This window comes from Arachis ipaensis, chromosome B8 (assembly GCF_059453495.1).
Source record: "Arachis ipaensis isolate K30076 ecotype BB chromosome B8, ASM5945349v1, whole genome shotgun sequence".
NCBI classification, from domain to species: domain Eukaryota; kingdom Viridiplantae; phylum Streptophyta; class Magnoliopsida; order Fabales; family Fabaceae; genus Arachis; species Arachis ipaensis.
In genome coordinates this window covers 121272608-121299789 of record NC_142443.1, presented here as the reverse complement: position 1 = coordinate 121299789, position 27182 = coordinate 121272608, and the positions used below count along the sequence as shown (strand labels likewise).

Here is a 27182-nt window from a genome sequence, read left to right as displayed (position 1 = left end):
TGTTGATGCAAACAATTCTTTGGTGGGTGTCCATGAAAATCTTCGTATAGCACTTTGACAGAATTTGAATTATTGGTAAATGACATCCTTTGCATTCTATGAAATTAACAAGTAAATATTGATTGTTATATATTAGATTATGAGATTTATAAGTAATTTTTTAGGGAGGTGCGTAGATTTCGGGGGCCACATACCTATTTGGCACCAACCATGTCTTAAAACCATACTCAGTTGGATAGCAGTCTTATTTGCATTGTTATCCTGCCAATTATATATGTTGATCCCTTTGTTTCCATCCTAGTGTTGCAAAGTGCAGTACAACAGAGTCATCACTTTATTCCATCATATCGAAAGGTATGTATGACAAAAAAGAAGGCAATTGCTCATATTTACGGTGATTGGGAAGAGTCTTATAACAAATCTTTATCCTAGCACCATACACGATTGCATTATGCTATTCTTTATTATAACAGGAACATGATTGATAGAGATTATAGCCATCTTGATAAGGTATTTTGGATCTTCCCTCTGTGTGTCAAAGCATTTAAGTACTGCAAGCCTTTTGTATCGGTTGATGGGACACATTTATATGAAAAATATGGAGATGTGTTATTAATCACTGTGGCATAAGATGGTAATAACAACATTTTGACCATAGCTTTCGCACTATTGGTGTTTGAGTCCACTAAGTCATGGTCATTTTTTTTTGACAAATTTGAGATAGCACGTTACTTGGTAACATGTCCTTCTTTTCATATCTGATAGATCTCAAGTCATACATACTATCTTTAATGCACCTAATAGTGGCTGGCATCCTCCAACAGCTAACCACACTTATTATGTACGTCACATGGCTTCCAACTTCAATACCCAATTCAAATCGAAAACAAGCAAGATATATGTTACCAATACAGTGTATAGTCCAAGCAATGAGGGATATGAGTGGTCTTGGACGTCTTGAAGGGGTTATCAAGGGATATGTTGGAGTGGACACTGAGGTTTAGAAAAAAACTATGGCTTCAGCATTGTGATGGAGGTCACAAGTATGGTCATATGATGATGAATCTCTCAATTGTTTTAAGGTGAACGAGGAACCTTCCAATGGCAGCTATTGAAAGGGATACTTATGAGAGACTACAATAACTATTTGTGCACAAAGGTTGTGAAGCACAGACTCAATTGCAAGGTGGTCAGGTATTCCCACAATGACTATTAACAGCTATAGAGAAGAATAAAGAAACCCTGTTGAGGATGAGAGTCACCCACTATGATCGTTAAGAATCAGAATTCAGTGAGGAACATGTGGAGTCTCTGGAAGGGTGGAGCTAGTATTCCTATCACGTCCGACTCAATTTGCGTGCGTGCAACTGTGGGCTATTCCAATCCCTGCATTATTCCTGTGGTCATGCATAGGGGTGTTCGCGGTGCGGTTTGGTTCAATTTTTTAAAGAAAAGTCATCCAATCCAATTTTATATTAATAGTGCAGTTTGGTTTGGTTCGATTTTTTTACTAAAACCATCCGAACCAAACCAAACCAATTAAATCCGGTTTGGTTCGGTTTGGTTTATTCAGTTTTTCAATTCATTCAAAAAAATTTCATGTCAGTGCACCAATTTGTGTCCTTTTTCCTGCACTAATACTGAATTAACAATATCCATGATTCCATGTTATTATCCAATTCAAAAATCAATGGAAAAATTATTCAATTTCAATCAATTAATTTGTTTCATTCGTAGGAACTACAAAATTTTTGGTCACCTTGCTTCAAATTCCTTGAGATTAGGCATTGTTCCTCCTTTCACATTCTATTCTTCCATATTGCTTAAAAAAAAATTAGAACTAACAACCCTAAACATGCAGACAATAATAAAAAATAGAACCATAGCTTCAACTCTAAACCAGAATTATCCCAAATTAGAAACAAAATGAAAAATTTTGAATTATAAAACAAAATCAGAATCAAGAACAACCAACCAAGTGTTTATTACAAATTAGAATCAACAAGAGTAGACTAAACCATAATTAAAAAAAAAGAATTGAATCAGAACAAAAAATATCAAAACAAACCTAAGACAGAAGGATGGAACGGCTTCAACGATGTTGAAGAATAAATTGGGCGGACGGCACGGCTTCAACGACGAAGACGAAGGGGATGGACAGACGGAACATGGTTTCAACAACAACAAATGGATTCAATGAAGGGCTTTGCGATTGTCGAAGACGGAAGGCGCGGAGAGAGGGGATCGCTCAGTTACTTTGTGTGTGGATGTGCTGTATGGTGAGTGTGCGGTGGCAATGATGAACAAGTGTGAGAGAGAAGAGTGTGAACGAGCATGAGAGTGTGAGGGTTGTGCGGCACTGTGTGTTAGTGTTAGGGTTAGGTTCGGTGAGGATAAGAATATTTAGGGGTTTAATTATGCTGATCGGTTCGATTAGTTTGGTTCATGTTTTTTTACCTAAACCAAAATCAAACCGAACTGATGGAAAACTAAGAAATTTAGGGTGCGTTTGGTTTGCATTTTCATTTTCTGTTTTCATTTTTAGTGTTTTCTATTTTCTAGATTTTGTGAAGAAAAAAGTGTAAACAGGAGGTGAAAATAGAAAAAAAAGATTTTATTGTTTTCACTTTTTTCACTTTTTCCTTCACAAAAGCCAGAAAACAAAAAATACTGAAAATAAAAACAGAAAATAAAAATACAAACCAAAACCCTTAATTTTTCAATATTTTTGGTTATCGGTTTCTTCCATTTTCGTTTTTTTTTTTGTTCGATTTTGTTCAGTTTGGATTGGTTTTGAACACTTCTAGTCATGCACTTGCGGCATGTGCTGCAATGAGCATTGAGTGGGGCACCTTCGTCGACCCCAGTGCAAGGCTTAAGCCCAACCCTTCCATGTGCCCGAAGGCAAAGAAAAGACAAGTTTTGACACGAATGTGGAATGAGATGGACACAGCAGAGCGCTCGGAGAAGAGATGTGGTCTCTGTCAGTAAGAAAGTCATACCAGGCAAGGATGTCCCAATGCTCCAACCTTGGACTAGTAAATTGTTTCCAGACAATCGTTAGACAATTTTGGTTATCATTTTCTATCAAATATTTTATTTTAAAAATACTTGTGTACTTGCTATTGTCATGATCTTTGTATTGCATCTCTTTGAATCAAATATGTTGAGATTATTTTCGTGTTTAGTTTTAATGTTTCATCATTTTTATCATTTAGAGTAGTTGAGCTAATAAATGTAGAAGATGATAACAAATACAATGACAATAAAGTATCCCCAATTAGTACAATTTTTAGAAAGTCTAAATACTACTACAATACAAAGAAAGTCTGAAGACTATTAAAATAATAAGAAACAATAAAATACTACAATAACATCATAACAGTAATCTACTTTGGTAAAAATAAAATAATAAACTAATACTACTACTCAGAATGGTGACCCAAGAGGTCCCCTATCCCACACCCAGGTGCATGTGTTTGTCGATGAGGTTTGTTGTTGCAAGAAATGATAGCCTAGTGCTGTGTCAGAGGAGTCTGGTGTAGGGGCTGTAGTGGCTGATATGCTGGTGGCAGGGTCAGCTGATATACTAGTGGAGGAGGTGGCACTGGCTGGTAATATGGACCCGAAATCTACTGATATACTGGTGGGGTGGGACCGACGGATATACTAGTGGAGTCGTAGTAGTCTCATATGTGGGAAAAGTCTGTGTGTAGTTCCATGGTGGTAGAGTCTGTTGTTGCACGACAGGAGCTATAGATGGCCCAGGTCCATAAGCGAAGTATGTGTGGGGACCTAAGATGTAGATGCCTGACCTCCCTGCTGAATCATCTGGTCTTTCCTACCACGATACCGATCTACCAGGTCATCCATGATATCCCCATGTGCACGCATAAGATGATATAACTCGTCAAATGAAACCCGTTAGGGTGTGATAAGCTCAAAATCAGCCTGATCCCATGTGATATGTCCTAGTACTGCTCATGTGCTGAGGAGGAAGGATCGTGCTGCTGTGTCCCTGAGGAAGATCCTGGCATGAATTCCCTCGCAATATCTACCTGATGCCCAGAAAAGAAGTTGGGCGATGACATATCCTACTCGGGGATATCCTGAGAGATATCCTCCTGGCGTGCATACTCAGTGCATACGTTGGTGGATGCCCCCTCGCTAATCCCAGAGCTTCCAAGCTGGTCTATGGATATATTATCTGACCTTCCTCCTAGCCCATCGCCTGCAGTTTGGAACATCCCGTGGAAGGTCTAATACATCCCTCTGACTCAGTACAGCCGGGTGAATGTCTGCAAGCGGGTCCGCAACTCTCGAATCGGCTAAGACGTTTTCTCCAGATAGAAATCAAACATGACATGCTCACTGCCACCATGTCAAGTAGTCCTGTGTGGGTCGAAGATCTAGGACACCGTCAATAGTGACCATGTGCTGTTGCTGGCCACAGGTCCACCACCGATCATACCACTCAAGGTGCACATCAGGCCACCACACATCATCACCTCGATTGGTCTTGAATAGAAACTCATACACATTGACCTGGTCCTCTTGTCGGTGTTTTTGACCCCTGAGTTGTCTCTTGACCCTCTCCATGTACGAATCACCCCATTATTCCTAATCTAGTCAGGAATCATCTGTTGTAGATGGGGATCGTTGTAAGGTGTCCAACGGAACTGGAAAGCATACAATCCTCTAATTAGATATGGAAGAACAATATATGTAAGTCACGAGAAATCTAAACAGATCGTACCTCATTAAGTCTGAGAGCATCAAGCCTATGTCACAATCATAGTATCCTTTCCTGATGGTGGTCCCTAGTCTGTTGTCTCAGTCTTGCCGACCTATTCATGGAGGATAAATTATGTTTAGTACTTAATATTGCAAATAGCAACAAATGACACTTAATAATAAACATTAATTACCTGGATGCAAGTGGGAATCTGAATACATCATAGCCGGCCGGACAGAAGGATGGGAACCTGTGATAAGTCTACAACAACACTAGCGGTATACACCCGGTAATGTTTGTCACATCATGCCGAGCAACGCTACACAACGAATGGTAGGTGTGGTCCAGTAACGCATAACTTCAAGAAAATCGTCTGCAACTATCAAAATCCTCCAGGAGCAGCAACCATCCGAGGGAGACAAGATTGGCTGACTTGTTTGAAAACAAATACCCCCAATTAGCATCAATAAGTAATATCAGACATACTAGCAGAGAGTATATGGATCTTCCCTTGGCAGAATATGTGCGACCTTGTTTTTGAGTCAAGTCATTTTCAGACCGAAATTCTGCTTCCTATCCTCTGGCTGAGCTCAACCCACTATCATGTGGGGTACCTATGATATTGCTGGAAATATCTAGTGCAACTCCCAATTGAATCATCATCTTTGCAAAAACCAAGATGGTAAGTCATATCCTATAGTGTGATGGTGACCTCACCGCATAGAAGATGAAAACTATGGGTCTCGGGCTTCTATCGCTCGACAAATGCAGAGAGTAAGGTATTCTCAAATATAAAATTCCTTAACTCTGCTACATGTCTGACCTCAGCCTCCCTAATGTATAATAGTAGAACGTCAGACAGTGAGGTAGACAGTGTCACACAACGTGGTAAGAGCAACCAATATCTTTGTAAAAATATGATGATTAATTTTTTCATACTAGCATATAACACTGCTAACAATAACTAAATTATACATATTGACCTTATCTAATTCATCGATGTTTGGTATCTAATGTAATTAAATATTAGAATTAAGTAAATAAATAATTTTTTTTAAAATATTCTATTTTATGGATATAATCATATAACATAATTAATTAGTAATATCCTAATATAATTAAGTACTCTGTTAAGAACTTCATTTGTAAAAAAAAAATTAATTAATCATCTTCTAATACTTTTTACTAACTAATAGTCTTCTAACTAACTTAATAATTTAATTAAATAAAATTCTATTTTATGAATATATTTATATAACAACATTAATATTAATTAGCAATATCCTAATATAATATAATTTTAGTATTCGACTAAAAAAAGAACTTCATCCAATTTTAAAAAACTAATTATTCATCTTCTAATATTTTATACTAACTAATAGTCTTCTAACTAATTAAATCCAAACAATTCAAATTAATTGAATCAAAATAATTTAACATGTCAATTCTAACTAGCTACTTAGATTAAATTATCCTATCCTCTAACTACTTAAATTGAAGAATAAATGACCATTTGTACCCATGAGAGATAAAAATGCTGACATTTGTACCCATGATAGCTCGAAACTAAACTTATACCCATGATAGATGCCCTCCGTGTGACAAAAGTGCACTGGCTTGGATCTGAGCTTGGTTCGTGGGTTTCCGAACCTACGTGGCACTCCCTCCCTTATCTTCAACCCCTCTCTCTCTCACTCACTCTCTCTCTCTCTCTCTCTTCACTCTCCAATACCCACTCTGGCCCCTTCTTCCTCAACACTCCGCTTCCTCGACGGGGATCTGTTGCTGTTCCACTTATGATTCTTCATCATTGTTGTTGTTCCCTCCCTGATGCTTCGTTTGCTGGTTACTTCTTCTTTTCTCTTCTCCGTAACTGTGGTAGCGATGGAGAAGCTTCCGCTGATGCTGCATGGTTCTTCTGAGAGCTGAGACACTACCTCTGAGACTTCACCTTCTTTTTTGTTGATGATAATGGGGTTGGGAATGGGATGTTGGTTCTTTGATTCGATTTTGTCATCAGGGTTTTGAAGAGGAGGCAGAAGGGTGTCCGATTCTGGCTTCAAAATTGGAACTTGATTTCGTTTGGCAATGGGTGTTTCTGATAGGACCTCTTTCACAAACTCTTCCTCTAACACTGGTGGTAGTTACCGCTGTGGTATTTGTTGGTTAAGGTTTGAGTTGGGGAGAGAGGGTGTAAGGTATTGTTGGGGGGTTTGATTATTTTGGTGAACCACGTCCATTGCCAGAACCAAAACCCCTCTTTCCAAAACTCTCTTTTTTCTCAACAGCCTCCTTAATCTTCATGCTCTCAAGATGCTCATCAATCTTCTTCCAATCATGCCCCTTCTCCGCCAGCACCTCCTCCCTTGGTCTCACCTCGCCGAATGAGCTTGGACTCTTTGGTTTCACCACATTATCATTACCATTACCAGCACCCTCCTGTCTCTCATTGTTCACAGGGTGCTGTACGAGGTTGCAAAACGAGCCTAGGTCTCCCACCACCACCCTCACTCCTCTCACTTCCACCGTTAAATTCAACATTTTTCTTGTTCCAATTATCAGAATTTGCGCCGCCGCTAGACCTAAACCCTACCTTCCTCTCTCTTTCAAACCCAAGACCACCAGAACCGCCGTTGGAACCGAATTGGAGGAATCATCACCACCACTGGAGCTTCTATTGGCGCAGTCACTGCCGTAGTTCCTGAAGCCGCCGCCAAGACGGTTGCGGTCGCGGTTGAGCTCCTCAGCGGTGCGCTGGCGCGGACAGGTGGGGAGCACGATGGGATCTTGGTAGTCGGTTTTGGCGGCAGTGAACTCAGCAAGGGAAAAGGTCTGGCCTTTCTTCTTTTTGGGTATTGGGGAGTGAAGAGAGAGTGAGTGAGAGAGAGAGGGGTTGAAGATAAAGGAGGGAGTGCCATGTAGGTTCGGAAACCTACGAACCAAGTTCAGATCTAAGTCAGGGCACTTTTGTCACACGGAGGGCATCTATCATGGGTATAAGTTTAGTTTCGAGCTATCATGGGTACAAATGTCAGCATTTTCATCTCTCATGAGTACAAATGGTCATTTATTCTAGATTGAATTACCCTAACGTGTCAAATAAAACTAAGTAAATCAAAATAATTTAAATTGTCATTATTTTAATACATTTTTTAACTAATTAAATCAAAATATTCTAACATATCAACTAAAATTAAGTAAATCAAAATATGTCAACTAATTAATTACTTAGCATAAGAGAAACAAAAATCAATTTCGAAATCTAATACCCCAATTACATGCCACGTCGCATTTAGTCGATTGATGTCCCTATCACGCTGTCCCTATCACGCATTATCGGCAAAACATATATGCTTTCAGTACTAATTAAAGGTGTAACCAAAGTTTCCAAAACATTAAAGTAGTAAAATAACAACCAATCTCAATTGACTCATTATATATAACTCCTATATCTCGGATATTAAAACTCTAATTTGAGTGTATTTTGGATACTGTTCACGCAATTTGCCATCTATATCATATTTCGAATCCATCTGAAATCTATAAAATCTTTTTTGTATTATATTCTGATAATTACTCGGGATATTAGCTTTTTCTGCCTTAAATCTCAGTATTCGAAATGTGATATATTACGTATATGAGTAAATATTTTATATTTTATATATTTTCGTAAATATTATATTTTATTAATTTAAATAAAAACTCCTCAAAATCACTCGTCTCGATGTATACATAATTTATTTATGAGTTAGGATTAAGTAGTATTTTTTTTTTATCGAAGATATGGAAACTCAAACCCGCAACCTTTTAATTGAGTATGGAAAGATTATGTCATTTGAACTATTATTTATTGGCTTAGGATTAAGTAGTATTGCTATTTAAGTTTATATAAATATTATACTCAAATCACTCATCCCAGATTCCCAGTATATAATTTAGCGGCTCAATCATTAAATTGTAATTACTTATTATATAGATCACTTCTCCAAATTTTATATATAAAAAAATTAAACATCAATAAGATTATAATCTAACATCTCATATTTTATTTTAGTATTATCAGTTTATCACATATATAAGCTAGCATCTCATATATATATAATTGTCAATTTTTATATGTGAAAAAATATTTCAAATGATTTTAGATTGAAATTAAATATTATACATATACTCTACAATATACAAACTTTTAATCCATAGACGAGTTTTGAAATATTTTATTTTATTTTTTTGCCCGGTACACTTTACAAGCACATAAACATTCTTTTTTTTTTTTCAGTGCTAATATTTTTGAAAAATAACCGGATTCTGTTGCTAAATTTGAAGAATAAAAAAGTATCATCATCAAATATTTTGTTCATAAACGATAAATCTACCTAAAGTTAAGCATTAAAAAAAAGAGTTAAATCGTTAAAACACTAGTTAATCATTGAAACTTTAAGATATTGTCAATTTGTCATAACTTAAAACAAATGGAAGGTAAGTTATTTATATGCTTTCGTAAGCATGGTTGTTGCTTGAAAGTTAGTTATAATAGTTCTATATACGAAAATTAGTTACCATCATATCTTCTTCAAATTGGAAAGTGCACATAGGTTCGTTATACTTTAGGCATTATTGCTTTCATCTTTGTTATTTATACCTAATTATTCACCGTTTTAATTTGCTTCTTTCCTCCTCCATTCTCTGTAAACCTAACTAGAGAAACCAAAGCAACACAAAAATTTCACTCAACAGTCTTGCTGACATTATTATTAAATTATCAAATCAATAAAGTTTTTCAAACTTTATTCTAGTGTGTAACAACATAAATAATAACTATATTCCTGTGTTCCTAGTCATGAATAAATTAAACTGCTACAATATTTACAAATTCAGAACAACATAATTATTTCTTTCTTCAAGCAGTAGAGCACTGAGGAAAAAGCTGTCCTCTGTTGGCATATCTAACGTTCTCACATGTCGCAACCGTGTCGCTGCCATGGCGTTCCGGCTTTAGAATTACGTCTTGCAAATAGATTGATCTGCAGGGGACGGTTTTGCTGCAGTTGAATTTGATTGCAACTTGTGTTGCACTTGTTCCTATGATGTTCTGGTACACCACATTGCTCAATTTCACTGCTGATTCCTGAGATTCATGCAGTGATAAATTAGAAATAATAAATATCTAACCCTGATTCTTAACTTTTTCTTCTAGGGACAATCTGTTTCTCAAGTTATGTTTGAGACACGGAGAAATTTAGAAATAGAGTAAAGTACTAAATTGGTCTCCTACTTTTGAACACAATTCTGTTTTGGTCTTTAAGGTTTAAAGTGTCCTATTTGAATTAAAAAAAAATTCATTTAATTTCAATGTAGTCCCATCGTGAGGTCAAAGTTAAATAATTAATAAAATGTCCTATCGATAATCTGGAGAACAAGTACAAGCTCCAGAAATACAAAATCAACCGTGGATGCATCAATACATTTATTTATCATTTTTCTTACAATTTAAATGTAATATTTTCTATAGAACTAAGAAAAATGATAAATAAATATATTGATGCATCCACGGTTGATTTTGTGCCTCTGGAGCTTATAATTGTTCTCCAGATTATCGACCTTATTCTTGTACTGTTGTTATGTAGGACATTCCGTCAATTATTTAACTTTGACCTCACAGTGGGACTATATTGAAGTTAAATAAAACTATTTTAGATTCAAATAAGACACTTTAAACCTTAAAAACCAAAACATAATTATGTCTAAACGTAATGGATTAATTTAGTAATTTACCCTTTAGAAATTTCTTTGTTGAAAAAACAAATTGGTGAAGAGTGAAAATTGTAACTAATTTTTTAAGAAATTATGTGTTGCATATGATGACTTTAATGTTTTAAATTTTTTACAAAAAGAATATATAGAGAAAAATTCAAAATAGTCCCTGACAATTATCTCAAAAGACAACGAGGTCCTTGACAAAAAAAATACCAACTCGACTCCTGAGATTTACTTTTATGTGACTAATTAGCTCATGTGCCAAAAAAAGTCAATGTTTTTTTTAGTACAGGAGCTAATCAATCCAAAAAAAAATCAGGGGCCGGATTAGGTGTTTTTTTTTTCTTGGGAGTTTCGTTGTCCTTTCGAGATAATTGTCAGGGTTGGATGGAGTAGTCACTCTAATTTTTATAGTAGAAAGTATAAAAATGTTACTATGGGATAATATAAATTGGGTATCAAACCAAAGATAAAATTAAGTTTCTAACAAAAAAAATGTAAGACATGTTCATTGATAAGCCGAAATAAAATAGGCTAATATATATAATTTCCTCCAAAATTTTTTTTTGAGGGACAAGTCACCTGCTCTTGGCATGGTTCTTTCTGATCGCAGTAGTTTTGATCTATGATTATGGGATTGGTCACGTTTCGCATTTCTATATTAACAAATTTGATGTCTTTTGCATATCCAGAACCTCCCTGTATTAAGATTAAACCAAAATATATAAGAAAAAGAAACAATCTCTTATTACTTGTAACATGTTTCCCATTATTTCACTCTATTATTAGTTAGAAAAGTTCATGACTTTTGGCATTGTGCATAAACAGAAATTTAAATTAGTGTGGTAAGTGCCATGGAACTCCACAAGAAACAAATGAAAACTAATAAGTGTGCCGGTTCTAATTAGTTAAGAATGTGATATGAAAATCAAAGAAAGTTGAACTACAAAATATTTCAAATAAGATGCCTCATTTGACTTGTGTGAAGAAGGTTAGGGAATTGGTGGATTGTGTAAACTTGCCAACCCAAGTTAGTTGAAATATTGGAGGTCAACTTTGGTTTCATAAGTGACATTCCACCAGAAAAAAAAAAAAAAAAATTGTCACAGGGTATGTTAGATTGTATAAGCTCAGTGGTAGTCAATAACATAAAAAAAATTAGTTGAAAAAAAAAATTAGCAATTATAACATGCCCTTTTTATCAAACCTGGCATCATTGGTCAATCCCCAATGTGTCTAATTGCGCCTAAAATTTTGCAATTTGTGGTCAACATTACCTCTCAATACATTTCTACTTTTCAGTTTATTAAACACATTAATTGTGAGAGAGGAGTTTAATTTACCTGCCAAGTCTTAATTCTAACACCATTAGTGGTTCCTGTGAAAATGGCTCCGTCGATTACCACATTCGAGACTTGTGCTTCTGAATTACCAGCTCCTAAGCTTCCAATGCTGCGACATTAACGGATTTAACCAATTAATTAAAAATTTGCCTAAAATAAACAACTTTGGGTTAATAAATAAATATTGTGTGCAATTGTGTAAGTATCTTGAAAACCTGATTCCATGGCCTGGTCCACAAACTATATCCGTAGCACGAACATTTTGGGACCCACTCACTATTGAAATGCAGTCATCACCTATAAAGAATCAAAATTAATTAAATTTTAAATTTGAAGTGTTTTTTTAACAAAAATATTACGTATACAACAAAAAATTAGTCATTTCATCAATCACCAAATTAATATCATGTATTTATATATAAATATATTTTTATTATATATTTTATATTTTAATGTATATTTTATATAAATAACTAATTTAATGATTAATTTTTGTGTACACTCAAAATTATTATTTTTTAAAATATAAAAATAATTTTCTAAACCTAATTTTGCTCAAATATGTTTTTACTGTCTATAAAAATTAAAATAGATGACTTTTGGTCCTTAATTTTTTTTTCTTTTGATTTTGGTTCTAAAATATCTAATAATTTTGATTTTAATTTCTAACATAAATTTACCCAATTTAATAATTCTATGCCATATCCTATCACATTAATATTTTGAATTATCACGACAATATTTAAAGAAATAAATTAATAGTACGAATAAAATCACAACTTTAAAAAGAAAATGTCTACAGAGATTCAGAAGGGAAAAAAAGAAAAAGAAAAAGCAAATTGTGTATTTTCAGTATTTTGTAATGTTAAAAAAATTATTTAATCCATTATAATTTGTAAAGAAATTTACCTGTACGAATGACAGAGTTTCTTATGAATATATTTTTGGTTTCAGTGACGTGAAGTCCATCAGTGTTAGGGCTATCCCCAGGAGCTTGAACCACCAGATTTGAAGCTGTAACGTTATTGCATTTCTGAAATCTAACATGCATTTGTTGTGCATTTCGGAATGCAACGTTTTCCACTCTCAAATTGTTGCATTCATTGAAAGTCACAGCCTAATAAGCAACAATTTTCCGCAATAACAAAAAATAAATATTGGCTCACTAATTAATTATAGAACTTTAGGTAGATTAAGAAGAATAACTTACAGTTGGTGCATCCTTACATGGCTGTGAGTGTTGTAGCAACAGGGCAAAACAAAGAAAGAAATCATCACCGTTAGTGTTGAAATTTGAAAATCACAACAGTTAAAAAAAAATAACATTAAAAAATGAAAACAAAAGATAAGGGTGCGCATTGTTTTTTATTTTTGAAAGAGAGATTTTACAACTTAATAAAATATTAATTAATAAAATTACACGTTTAATAAAAAAATAATTTTATATTTTTAAATTAATATTAAAAATACATTTTGAAAATAGACCAACCGAATATATTTCTATTGATTTTAGCATTTGGAATGAATTCTATTTTTACAAACCAACGCGTTTTCTAAAATATAAAAACTTTTAAAATAAAAATAATTTTTAGAAATCAAAATAGAAAACAAAAATAAAAAATATTTTTGTAAACTAATAATAATCCCCTAAGTTTTTTATATATATAGTTAAATAAAAAATAAAATTTAATTTGCATTACAAAAAGTTAATTTTCTTTAAAAAAAAAAAGATTAAACTGTTTTCTTTAATGAATTAGAATTTTTTTTGGGGTGTGAACTCTATTTAAGGATCCACGTACACAAAACAAATTTAAACTATTAAGTATTAACACTTGTTTAAATATGGGAGTAAATTGACTACTCGACTAATTAGTTGAATTATGATTATTCTTTATAAAAATGTATGCAAACCTAACAAATTATACTTCAATTAACGATAGTAAGTTATGGTAAACAAATAATTTATTTATAATTATGCATACCATACCGAAAAAAGTGAAATCCTTAAATGTTGGTTCGTTAAGATTTTTTTTTTTTTTTGGTGATTAGTTCGTTAAGATTCAAACCACTAAAGAAAGAACTAATAAGTAAAAGCGATTAATGGTTATTCAAACATTCAATTTTTTGGTTTTTATTGATCATGATTTGTAATTGTCAGTTATATGCTCTACTTTTAGTGTTGAGTTCTTTTTTCAAAAAAAAAAAAAAAAAAAAAACTTTCTTTAATAAATTAACTCATTAGAAATAAAATAACATAAAAAAAAACCAGGAAAAGAAAAAAAGAATAACACATACATGCAAATATAACAATAATATAATCCCTGAAAATTGCAGGGGAAAATCCAATGGGAAGGACAACGTAACATCAATTTGGAACTATTAATTTAATTAATTTAACAGATTTAAAATTAAATGAATTGGGTAACTTACAAGGCTTTCGTTAGTTTTGCAAGAGTTTTCCCACCATATTTTTCCATTGCCGTTGAAAGTGCCGCCACCATCAACACCAAAATTCGTTATATTATCAAACATAATCCAGTGCTGTCTATCTTCTTCATAGGCTGAAATTTTAGGCCATGCTTTGATTGTTCCATATAACTAACATTATTGTAAAACGGGCACAATCAAAATGAGTTACTTGTCATGGAGGGTGAAGCTAATAATGATAATGATGATGAACTAAATAAGTTTCTCAACAAAGCATTTAACTTGTGAAACAATGTATGTTTTCTCACCATAAAAGTGGTAGTGGCTTGGCATGGGCCTGAAAATTTTATTGGCTTAAGGTGATAAACCTTCTCTTCTGGGACCACAAGAGCACCCCCTTCTGAACATGCTAAATTCCATGCCTTCTCAAATGCCTATGTAGTAAGAAATAGTTTGTCAATGTCAAAAGATCAAAAGAATTATATTAAAAAGAAAAGAAAAAAAGCGAGTAAATAAATGTGGAGTGCTAGGGCCAATAAATTTTGTGATTTGTAGCCATCAATTAACTGGCATTAGTGTTTTTAATAGTATGAAATTACATTCAATGGTTGGTGTGGAATTACTCATTTTTCTTTTGATGATTAAGCGTTGACCAAATTTTAATAAAAGTACTTGCTACCTAGACTTTCTCTTTGAACTAATATTAACAGACTCTCTTCTCTATTAAATGTTACTCTAGCATTTTTCTAAAACGGAAATGTTAAAAGGATTATTCATATTGGTGATTATATGTTACCTCATTATCAACTCTTCCATCACCAGATTTTGCTCCATAATGTGAAACACTAAACGTTTTTTGAGACATTGAAGATGGTGTTGATTGATGATGAACCCTTAACATGATATCCATATTTTCATCATGTTTTGTCTGCATCAACCTCCTAGGGCCAATGTAAGAGCCAAAACACAAGCCAGAAGAAGAAACCAATGACATGAGCAAAAGTGATGAAAGAACTACACTTTGTGAAGACATTGTTGTTCTATATCTCTCGTATGTTTTTTACTTTGTGAGAAGAAAAAGAATAAACTACTGAATGAATGAAGGAGCTGAAGTTGTAAATAAATAAAGGAAGAGCTATTATATTTATAGTGAAGTTTGGAGCTGATTTTATTGAGAGAGAAAGTGTGTTTATAAAAGGATTTCGAATTCTAGAGTATGAGACGAAACCTGTACTGGGGTGGTACCAGATTTTTAATTTATTTTATAATTGTTGAAGTCAATGTTTGTTTCAAAATAGATACATTTGAAAACAAAAAGACAAACTTTTAAAACTATAATTTAAATAAAACATAAGAAAAAAAAGACTTGGGGTTAGTTATTTTCTGGTGGCTTTTGCTTGTTTACCAACAATTAAGTATTTGGGCTGAACTTTGATATTGTGTTCATGCATTACCATATGCGTTTGTCTACTATATACCAAATTTTGAACCATAACGTGCGTATGCAACATTAGATGCATCGAATAACCTAGTACCAAATTATGTCCTCTGTTGGAAATTTTCCGAAATTAGTGGATACCATATATAATCCAATAAGGAATAAATGGAATGTGCATAGATTTTTTCCTCTCTATATATATTATTTGACTTTTTAAAAGGAGTTGTATATTTATATACGTAAGACCTAGAATTTTTTGAAAATTTTATTATAAGTTAATTTTGATTTATTTATTCATTAAGTACTTTAATCTCAAAAATTATTTTATTAAAGATAATTAAAGCAAATTTTGATTGAGTTTAAAAATAATTTAAGATTTTATTTGATTTTATAATTATTGAATTATTTTCTATATTTAAATTATAAAGTTTAGTAATTGTAAAATAATAAGAATTTTATATGATTTGGTTTAAATGATTGAGATTTTAAAATTTAATACTTTCATTTTTATAGACAAAGAAAATTAATTATATTATCTCTAATTTTAAATTAAAATACTTAATTGGAAGCCAATTAACAAATTGATAATTAAATAATATTTTAAAAATAATCTTAAAGGATTAAATTAGATTTTTAATTCTCTATACCCCTAATTTTATTAAAATTACCTAAATTATCCTAATCCTAACCCTCTATCCCACCGCTTTCCCTTCCCCAAACCCTAACACTCCTTAGCTTCAGACAAAAAGGAAAGAAGGAAAGAAAAAAAAGAAAAAAAAGAAAAGGGAGACAGAAGCAGGGGAAGGAGAGAAGAGAGGGAGCTGTGATCATAAGAGGAAGGAGGAGGGAAACCACCGCCACCACGTCCAGCTGCCATCGCGCCGCCAGATGCTATCGCCGCCGCTGTGCCGTCAAGAGGGAGATCCGAGAGAGAGGGAGATCGTGCCATCATCGCAGACTGCCACCGCATTCTGCTACTTGTGCCGTCGTCGTTCGTCCTCCCTGCTGCCAGATGTCCCGTCGCCGTCGAGAGCAGAACCGCGAAGAGAAATGGCTCGCGAATGAGAGGGTCGCGGGCTTGGAGCCGCCGCGCCTTCATTGCTGCTCCTCTCCATTTCTGTCGCCGCCGTCTAGCGCGAAGCCAGCCGCCACCGTCGCAAGCTCTGTCGCCGCTTGATGAACGGATTTTTTGCTAGTAAAGAATTTCACAAATGAAGTCTCGTTGCTAGTATAGTTTCTAAACCAACAAAGAATCCTTTCATACAAAAATTTGTTTGTCACTAAAGCAAACCCAATAAAATTAAACCGAAGTATTTAAACCTCGGGTCGTCTCTCAAGGAATTGCAGGGAGGGGTAGTTAGTATTGGTTATGAGATTGTATCTTTTTGGGGTTTTTGAATAAGGAACAAGGAAATAAAATGGTAAGAAATTAAATTAATAACTAGAAAAGCTCTTGGCAAGGTATAAGAACTAGAAGTCCTATCCTAGTTATGCTTTTCAATTGTCATGAGAATTGTCCGTTGCTACCACTTAGTTAACCTCTAACTATAGAGGAAAGTCAAGTGGATGAATCAATTTGATTCCTCAAGTCCTAGTCAACTCCTAAGGAAAGACTATAGTTAGTGGAATTCAAGTCAATTAGTAACCTTCAATTATCAATTAACAAATGAGTTTGATAACTCAAGAGTCTCCAATTACTCAACCAAAGCCTAGAGGAGAAAAATCTATTCTAAAGTCCAACCAAGCGTTTTATCAAACACTTGGAAGGCACAACATAAAAACATAGAAAAGCAATAAGAGATAATAAAATCCAAACAACCAATTGAAAGCATCAATAACATAAATTGAAGAAAGCAATCATAAATATGAAATACCTCAAATTGCATTAAATAGGAAATTGAATCTAACATGGAGTTCATAAACCAAATTGAGAAAATAGCAACATAAAGTAATCAACAAGGTAAATAAATAAACTAGAATGCTAAGACAAATAAGAGTAGAAGAGAAATTAGATTAAACGAAGATAGAAATCTGAAATTGAGACTAACTAAACCTAAGAATCCTAAAACCTAGAGAGAGGAGGGAGCCTCTCTCTCTAGAAACTACATCTAAAATCTAAAATTATGTGAATGAAAGTTGTGTCAATCCATGCCTAAGGATTCCCCCATTTCGCAGCTTCTATTTTATGTTTTTCGGGCTTGGAACTGGGCAAAAAGGAGCCCAAAAATCACCCCCAGCGCTTTCTGCAATTTCTGCACGTGGCACATGTCACGCGTACGCGTTGCTTGGCCAAATTCCTTGTCACGCGCACGCGTCAGTCACGCGTATGCGTCGCTTGTCTTCTGTGCTAGGCACGCGTACGCGTCGCCCACGCGTATGCGTCGCTGCCAGCTTCTTCAAAACTTCATTTCCTGCGTTCCTTCCCATTTTGCATGTTTCCTTTTTATCCTCTAAGCCATTCCTGTCCTATAAAGCCTGAAAACACTTAACACATAGATCACGGCATCGAATGGTGATAAAGGATAATTAAATTGATAGTTTAAAGGCTTAGGAAACATGTTTTCAACTATATCACAGAATTAGGAAGGATTTGTAAAACCATGCAAATTATATGAATAAGTGAGCAAAGAATTGATAAAAACCACCCAAATTAGCACAAGATAAACCATAAAATAGTGGTTTATCACCGCCACTGGTGATGGGGGGCCGAGTCTCTACCGCCGAGAAATACCGTTGCCGCCACTGAGATCCACTGCCGGTAAGGATTTTAAGTTGGTTTTCATTCCTTTTGAGTTTTTGGAAGATTTTCATCACTGCATGTTTGTTACAGTTGCTGTCGTCAAAGTTCTGGTCGCCGCCGTCGAGCCATCTCCGCCGCTGTTGCCGTCGGAAACCGCCACTGAAGCTTCCGTCTTCTCGGTAAGCGTTTCGTTCTGCAATCTTTGAAAATCGATATCCTGTTATGAGTTATTAAAGGTTCTTAGATGTTAGTAACATAGGATCAAGTTTCGGATCTTGCATGCTGAGTTCTATGACTGTGGCATACGACATGAAGCTACTGCATTGTCACCGGAGCTGCCACCGCTTTGTTCTCTTGCTTAATTGTAAGTACAGTAAGCTGTTCCTCGTCCCGAACCTCTATAATTGCTATTCTGTTATATGTTTCTAATGTCCTTGAAACGTTAATGCTTTAGGATTGAGTTTCATTTCTTGTGTGCTGAGATTAGAGTTGCTGTGGTTGCGGCTGTCGCGGGTTGTGCACCAAGAGAAAAGGTTTTCATTGACATGTCTGGGTTTTGGGTTCGGTTTGCCGAGGTAGGGGTCATTTTCAGAAAACTAAACTTTATATTTCAGGATTGCTATATATGGATATTCATGTGAGAAATATACTTTTAGTGATTGTATAAATCTTATGTATTGTTTGGTTGTCTTGGATGGCTATGATTGCTTGTTTGATTTTATTATTGTTCGGTTTTGTGAAAAGGACTGTTTTGAAAACAAGTTTGGTTCATTAAAAATGAATTGAGTTGAATTTGTTTTCTTGAAGAATGAGAATGACATGAAATTTTGGAATTAGTCTGATTTTAAATTAATTTGGTTTTGAACCCATTGAAGAGGGTTGCGGAATGGTTTGGTTGAGATCCGGAAAGGGTGGCAAAGTCCAAGTTTTAGGGGAGGTGTCACCGAATTTTCTATAAAATCTGAAACTTTGTTTGAAATATTATTTAGAAAGTTTGAATTTGAGAAATCATATTATTTGACTTGTTAAGAAAATAGTATGTTTCGAATTTAATTTAATAGAGAAAAACATATGTGTTGAGTTCAATTTATTCAGAAAAAGAATTATTTTACAATTTCAAATCACTTGAGAAAAGTATTGTCCCAAGGTCGATTTTATCTACAAAAAGAGTTTATGTTTTGAATTGGACTTAAGGAATTCGTTCAGAGGAGCTTTAATGAATTTACGAGAAAATGGCCTTTGATTGAATGATGTCATTTTGAGATGTTCTTGGAAAAGGTTGAAAGAATTGGTTTCTAAGAATTAAATTGAGATTATTTTGGATTTTAACTTGGTTTGGAATTACATGATTTGGTTTAGAAACTTCATTCGAATAACTCAAATTAAGGAAACAATGATTTTTAAGAATCTTTACTGAATTTATGGAAATGAGGTCGGTTATTTTTCCCCTAAAATCTTGAGACCTTGCCGTGGGTTTTAATTAATAACTTTTGATTTTAAAGTGATTGAGCGAATGGTTTGAAAATGAATGATTTTGAGTAGTTTAGAAGATATTTTTAATTTGGCATGGTTTTGAAGTTGTTTGAAAGTTTTGAAAAGAAAATTTATTTTAGCAAAGTGGTTCTTGGCAAGATGTGAACTGAATACGTTTGTGATTTGAAAGTAAGTGGGCCAAGAATGATTATTGAAATAAGATTCTGATTGACTGTGGATATTACTGAGAATATGATGAGGATTTTTGGCTTGGCAAGGATGGTGGTATAATCTCGCTTGTTCAGTGCGTAAACCGTTGTGCAGGGATGGTGGTTTTATCCCGCCTAGAGTGAGGGTGGTTTTATCCCACTCACATATTGATAAATTATTTGGCAAGGACGGTGGTTAAATCCCGCTTGCATGTTCCGGGCAAGGATGGTTGTTCAATCCTGCTTGCTTGTGGAACCTACGGATAAGGATGGTGGTTTAATCCCGCTTATCCGAGTCAGGTCTGGCAGTATAACCAACGCGTGAGCTCATGGCCAGTAGGACAGGCATGCATCATATGCATTTATATGACATTGTTTGGGCATGTATATTGTAATTGGCTTGCCTATGTGAATAATTCTGTTTAATTGCTAATTGTCCTACTTGATGTAACTGCTTGATTGTGCTTGAACTTTTCTAATTGTGTTTGTGACTGAAACTTGGTTGAATTGTGATGGATTGGCTGTTGTTTGGAATTTTGCTCCTAGGGCCGTGGTTGATCATGAGGTGGGCCGAAGGCGATGTTTGGTTTGTGTTTCTGGTTTAGAAAAGTATGAAAAACTAAACTGGTTCATTATAGACTTACTTAATGAACCTATACTTGGAACAGGTTGGTCATTCATGCTGTTTAGGAAAAACCTTTTGAAAGGCTTTTGAATTTTTGAGGAAATAACAGTTTCCTCTTTCAGAAAGGATTTCAGGTTTTTAATGGTAAATCTTTGGGTTTTAAAAGGATGCATAAGACGGTTATTAATCACTATGTTTAAAAAGAGTTATATTTTCGTGTATCCTATTATAGTAATTCTGTAACCCTATAGTGAGAACCCTTTTGAGGATGATGTTCTCACTCCCCTACAAGTGTTTCTCTTTTAGGTTATGGACGACGAAGTTCAGAAGAGCTTATTTCTTTTCTGTTTAGACAATATTTTTTTGTATTGTTTTAGTATTTATGTTTCCCTCGCCTTTTAATTTTTCACAATTTGTAAGAGGGATAGGGTTTGTTTTATATAAAACTTGTAAGTTAATACTATGTATATGTATGTATATGGTTGTAAGTATGAATTTATGTTTGGGTGTGCATATTATAATTGGTTTGTCTATGTGAATAATTATGTTTAACTGCTAATTGCTATACTTGATATAACTGTTTTGTTTGTATTTTGAACCTCTCTACTTGTGTTTGTAACTGAAATTGGTTGGATTGTGATGAATTGGATATTGATTGAGTTGTTTGGGATGAGGCCGTGATTGATTTGCGTTTTTGGTTTAGTAAAGTATGAAAAAAATTAAACTGGTTTAGTATAGACTTAATGGATCTATGCTTAGAGCATGTTGGTCATTCATACTGTATAGGAAAACTTTTAAGATTTTATAAGATAGGAAAAAGGTTTTGGATTTTGAAGAATTAACTGATTTCTCTTTTAAAAAGGATTTTTTTGGAATGTTAAACCTTTGTTTTTTTTAAATGATACATAAGGCGAACAACGATCACTGTACTCTGAAAACAGTTTTATTTTATGTATCTTACTATAGAAATTCTCTAACCCTATAGTGAGAACCAGCGAGGACGATGTTCTCACTCCCCTACAGGTGTTTCCTTTTCAGGATATGGGCGAAGAAGTCACGAAGAGTTTATTTCGTTTTTTGTTTATATGATGTATTGTATTGTTTTAGATAATATGCTTTCCCTCACCTTTATCTTTAAACATCTTGTAAGAGGGATAGGATTGGTATTATGTAATGTTTGTAAGTCAATATTATATATATATTCTTGTTAAGTATTGTATATGGTTTTGTAAGTATGTATTTATGTTTTCAACTAAAAGTCTTTTGAAAGGTTATACGGTTTTAAGTTTTAGCCAGACTCCTATCTTAGTATTAAATATATTTAGAGTCATCGTAATATCTGAGCTGTCAGAGTGGCACAGTCGGAAGCGTGACATTCTGATAGTAAGGGTGTTACACTTGTAGACTATAGTAAATTGTTCTCACTTGACTTTTCTTCATTGTTAGAGGATGACTAAGTGAGAGCAATATACACTTACTATCACAATTGAGGATGACAATGAGGATAGGAATTTTAATTCTCACCCCTAGCCAAGACTTTTTATATAGATATATGTCATTCCTTTTTGTTAACTTTGATTTCTTAGCTCTTTTAGCATTTATAATTTCTTAGTTGTAGTTTTATTTTTTTGTCATTTACATTTCTTGTCAATTGTCATCATAACCCCCATTTTCTCATAACCAATAATATGCTCACTTTCCTGCAATTCCTTTGAGAGACGACCCGGGGTTTAAATACTCTCAGTTATTATTGGTTTGGATTCGACGATATTACTTTTGTGAAAATTATAAACCGATGATTTCCCTTCGTCAAGTTTTACCACAACATGGTAATTACAAAGGGTTAATTCAACTTAGTTTTCCTCTAGCATCGGAGGGCAAAGTCAAGTGGATATAATTGATCCTAAAATCAACTAATAACCCTAAATTACCAATCACACTGGACATCAATGACATCAAGGAACCTAAGTCCTCAATCTCAAGTCAAAAGTGCTAAAATCTACTGTAAAACCAAACCAAACATTTTATCAAACACTTGAAAAGCAAAATCGAAAGCATGGTAAAATAACAATAATTAATAAAATCTAAGACTAACAATTGCAAGATAACAATAACATCAATTAAAGAAAGCAACAATGATCATGAAAACATAAATTGCATTAAAGAGAATCAAATTAACAAGAGTTCATAAAACTAGAAGTAACAAAATAGAGAAATTAACAAGAGAAATAGAGAATTAAGGCAATTCAACAAGGAAAAGTAGATAAAACTATATCAAAACAAGAATTAAAATATAAATTTAAGAGGAATTTAACCTAAATATATCCTAATTCTAGAGAGAACAGAGAGTTTTTCTCTCTAGAATATAACCTAAAACATGATACTAAATTAAACCTAATTGCTCTCTCCTTGTTCTTTCTTGAATCTGGCCTCAAATACTTCAGAAATGAGTTGGATTTGGATTTGAAGGAGTCCAGAAATCGCCAGCCACATTTTCTTTAGGTGAGTCACGTGCCAAGTATCACGTGTACGCGTGGCCTGACGAAATCCCAACTCATGCCTACGCGCAAGGCATGCGTACGCGTGGCCATGAGTAACTCCAAATTCTCATTTCTTCATGAATTCTTCACTTTTACATGCTTTTTCTTCATTTCTTCAATCCAATCTTTGCCTTATAAGCCTGAAATCACTTAACAAACACATCAAGGTATCAAATGAAATTAAAGTAAATTAAATTTAGCAAATTAAAGGCCTAAAAAGTATATTTTCAATCTTAGGCACAATTTAGGAAGAATTCACAAAACCATGCTATTCTATGGAATAAATGTAGGAAAAGTTAATAAAATCCACCTAATTAAAGCAACTAAATACCATGAAATGTGAATTTATCAATTTATTGTCAGATTCTTCAAATATATCCGACAATAATCAATTTACGGTCAGATTTACCATTGAAAACAATCAGATAGATTCATTTCGTCCGACAGTAAAATTATCAGCTCAGGAAATGAATTGATTATCGCGCAGATTTTTTCGATAGTAATGTTGGCACAAGAACATGTTTCAAGCCATGTTACCGTTGGATTAGTCCTATGGTAATTTGATGAGCGGATATTTTATACGATTTTTGACATCATTTTCATATAGATTTTAGTATTTTTTGCTTAGTTTTTATTGAGTTTTTATAGGTCTTAGTGTTAAAATCACATTTTTGGATTCTACTAGGAGTTTTTATATTTTTGGGTAATTTGAGGTATTTTCTGGCTGAAATTGAGGAGTTGGAGTAGAAGTCTGATTCAGAGACAGAGAAAGCACTACAGATGCTGTCCAGATCTAACCTGCCTGCATTTGGAAGAGATTTTCTGGAGCTACAGAAGTCCAAATGGAGCGCTCTCAATGGCTATGGAAAGCTGACTTCCAGAGATTTTCATAAATATATAATAGTTCATACTTTGTTTCGGATTAGAAGGTCCAAAATTAGCGTCCAACGCCAGCTTTCTGCCCAAAACTGGCGTCCAGCGCCCAAAGAGCAGAGACCAATATACAAACACCCAGAGAGGACCCCCTGGTTGGCGTTCCATGCCCAAGGAGCCTCATAGCACATGGATCTCATCAAAACTCAGCCCAAACACTCACCAAGTGGGCCCCAGAAGTAGATTTTAACACTAAAAAGACTATTTTACCCTTACTAGCATCTGTTTAGTATTTAAGGAATTTTATCTATGTAATTCACACCTCTAATCACCATATTCGCATACCATACACGTTTTACCTTGTATTTTACTTCAATATGAGTTTCTAAGCCTCCTAGGTTGAAGGGAGGAGCCCTGCTGAGTCCTATGAATTAATAAAAGTACTATTGTTTCTTCTTCGATCCGTGTTAGATCTATCTCTAAGATGTATATCCGATTTTCATCATGGTGAATAGGATGATCTGACAAATTAGCTCTGTTCATCACATTAAGATGAACGTGCCTGACAAACATCCGTGTCTACTTGGGTTCGTGTGAATACTTGGAAGGAAAGCACGAGCCAACATCTATGTTTATACATCTCTCAGACGGTTAATCCACGATTCGGTTAGGGACTTCTCGAGACACCAGTTCAGCCGATCTCCAGGGAAATTAGGGTCTCCGTGGTATATGCTAGAATCCAAAGAAGAAGCGTTCTTTGATCCGGAAGATTCGACCTTGTCTGTGGCGTTTTGAGTAGGATCGCCAAGAGAATGACTTGCTAGAGCTTAACCCTTTGTCAGATTGAATGACCACGGGCAATGGCGTTCATTCTGTAGCAGAGGAGATCAATGACCACGGGCAATGGCTTTGATCACTTACAGCCTGCCATAGAAGAAGATCATTCACAAACAAAGAAGACAGTAGTACCAGAGTTAATCAGAAAGACAAAGCAACTACGACTCTCAACTCTATTCCTATTATTACTTTCAATTCTATTACAAATTCCATATATGACATATAATCATTCAAGGTTTACATAAACTCTCTGATTCCGCCAGACTAAGACCTGCAAGACAACCATAGCTTGCTTCAAGCCATAATCTTTGTGGGATCGACCCTGAATCGCTCAGGTATTACTTGGACGACCCAGTGCACTTGCTGGCACTGCTGCTGTACAAAAAAGTGTGGGGTTTGCGTACACACGCACCATAATTCGTATGTTAATCAGATGTATGTTTACTCACATAATGGTCTTGAGACCATTGATCAACAAATCTCATTTTGTTCTCCTTCAGCATGTGGGTGTACTTGAACATCTCTGCCAATGTGGCCTTGCATTCTAACGACTTCGACTACACCAGTTGCATTGAAATAAAAAATTATTAGAATGCCTAGTAATGATATACAAAATAGATAACATAATGAAGTTTTTAAGAATATTAAAGGAACTACATACCAGCCTCACCTTCTTCTTCATGAAGGTCGTCGAGCCGCTGGTGTACTTGGATGACCTGGTCGATGCCCTATTAGCTCGGTTGGTGAGACGCTGATGCCTGAACCCTGGATCAATTTTCCAATGAGCTAACAGACCCTTCTTTACCTCCGGTCGGAGCCAGCACGTTCGCTGGTCCCGCCCGTGGTGAACATCATCCAGCATTTGCTGGAACCACCGACCCATCCTATAGTCGAATATCTTCCGGATGGCCATGTCGTGATCAGCATCCCAAATGAACTGTAGCTACAACAACGAATATATTTAGTTAAACAAGATAGGGGATATAATCTAGCTAAAAAGGTTTAAAACATAAACAATGAAAGAATTTACCGCCCTTTTCTCAAACCAGTGCTGCCTGGTTTCAGCAAAAATCTTCGTGTAGCTGGGCCAGGACTGGTCATATATCCACTTGATGACATTTGTCATCTCCTGAGTACACGCATTTAGGTTCGGCAAAAAACTAAAAACAACCCACAAACAAGAATCAAACCTAATCCACTAAACTAGAAAATAATAACCAGTAGTAATCATAATCAACCCTAAATCCACTAAACAACAAGCAATTTTCAAAAAATTTCACTAATAACAGGAACCATAATGAATAAAAATAGAAAATAATAACTAACAACAATCATAATCAACCCTAAATCCACTAAACAGGAAGCAAATTTTAAGAAATTTCACTAATAACAGGAATTATAATTAATAAAACTAGAAAATAATAATCATCAGCATTCTAAATCAACCTAAATTGACTAAACAAGAATCAATGTTCAGAAAATTTCACTAATAACAGGAATCATAATCAATGAAAGTAGAAAACAATAGCCAGCAGCATTTTAAATCAACCTAAATCCACTAAATAGGAATCAATTTTTAGGAAATTTTACTAATAACAGGAATCATAATCAATGAAAGTAGAAAACAATAACCAGTAGCATTCCAAATCAACCTAAATCCACTAAATAGGAATCAATTTTCAGAAAATTTCAATAATAACAGGAATCATAATCAATAAAACGAGAAAAAATAACCAGCAGCATTCAGAATCAACATAAATCCACTAAATAGGAATCAATTTTCCGGAAATCTCAACAATAAAATTAATTATAATCACTGATACTTACCCCCTGCCTCCATCAAGTCAAATTCGCAACTATACGATGGGAGGTGGTGGAGGGGCATCAGCTGCTGCCTCACTTCCGTGGCTAGACTCCAGGGCTGCGACATCTGTCGTTGGACTCGACGTCGTCGTGGATGCGGACTGCTGAGCGGTAAGAGGCAGCATTGTCGTTGTAGATGGCGGCACGTAGTTGGGGTTAGGAACCATGATAAATAGCTGGTTTGCTAAACTCGTAACCTGTGGCGTCACTGGTGTAGTTAGCACAGAGGGAGAGGAGGCAGAAGTCTCAGGGGTACCTAAAGAAACCCTCCCTCTACCCCGACCACGGCTGTGACCATGACCAGCAGCCTGATCTGCAACAC

General features: G+C 34.7%; 1 protein-coding gene across 1 annotated transcript; it reads right to left on the bottom strand.

The window, feature by feature from the left end:
- Positions 1-9454: 9454 nt before the first annotated feature.
- On the bottom strand, positions 9455-15497 carry LOC110266020 (polygalacturonase). Its single transcript, XM_021109697.2, has 9 exons — positions 15059-15497; positions 14571-14696; positions 14266-14433; positions 13046-13066; positions 12745-12952; positions 12051-12132; positions 11836-11944; positions 11075-11191; positions 9455-9863 (listed from the first exon to the last, which is right to left on the bottom strand). The coding sequence occupies exons 1-9, from the start codon at positions 15293-15295 to the stop codon at positions 9636-9638; spliced, it is 1296 nt and encodes a 431-aa protein (XP_020965356.1). The 5' UTR covers positions 15296-15497; the 3' UTR covers positions 9455-9635.
- Positions 15498-27182: the final 11685 nt, after the last annotated feature.

Bases quoted from the DNA above. Each gene is read 5' to 3' on its own strand.
- LOC110266020 (XM_021109697.2), bottom strand. From the start codon at position 15,295: ATGTCTTCACAAAGTGTAGTTCTTTCATCACTTTTGCTCATGTCATTG. The intron at 13,067-14,265 runs GTAAGTTACCCA...CAACACTCACAG, and splicing joins GCAAAACTAACGAAAGCCTT to CCATGTAAGGATGCACCAAC. The intron at 12,953-13,045 runs GTAAGTTATTCT...GTTGCTTATTAG, and splicing joins CATGTAAGGATGCACCAACT to GCTGTGACTTTCAATGAATG.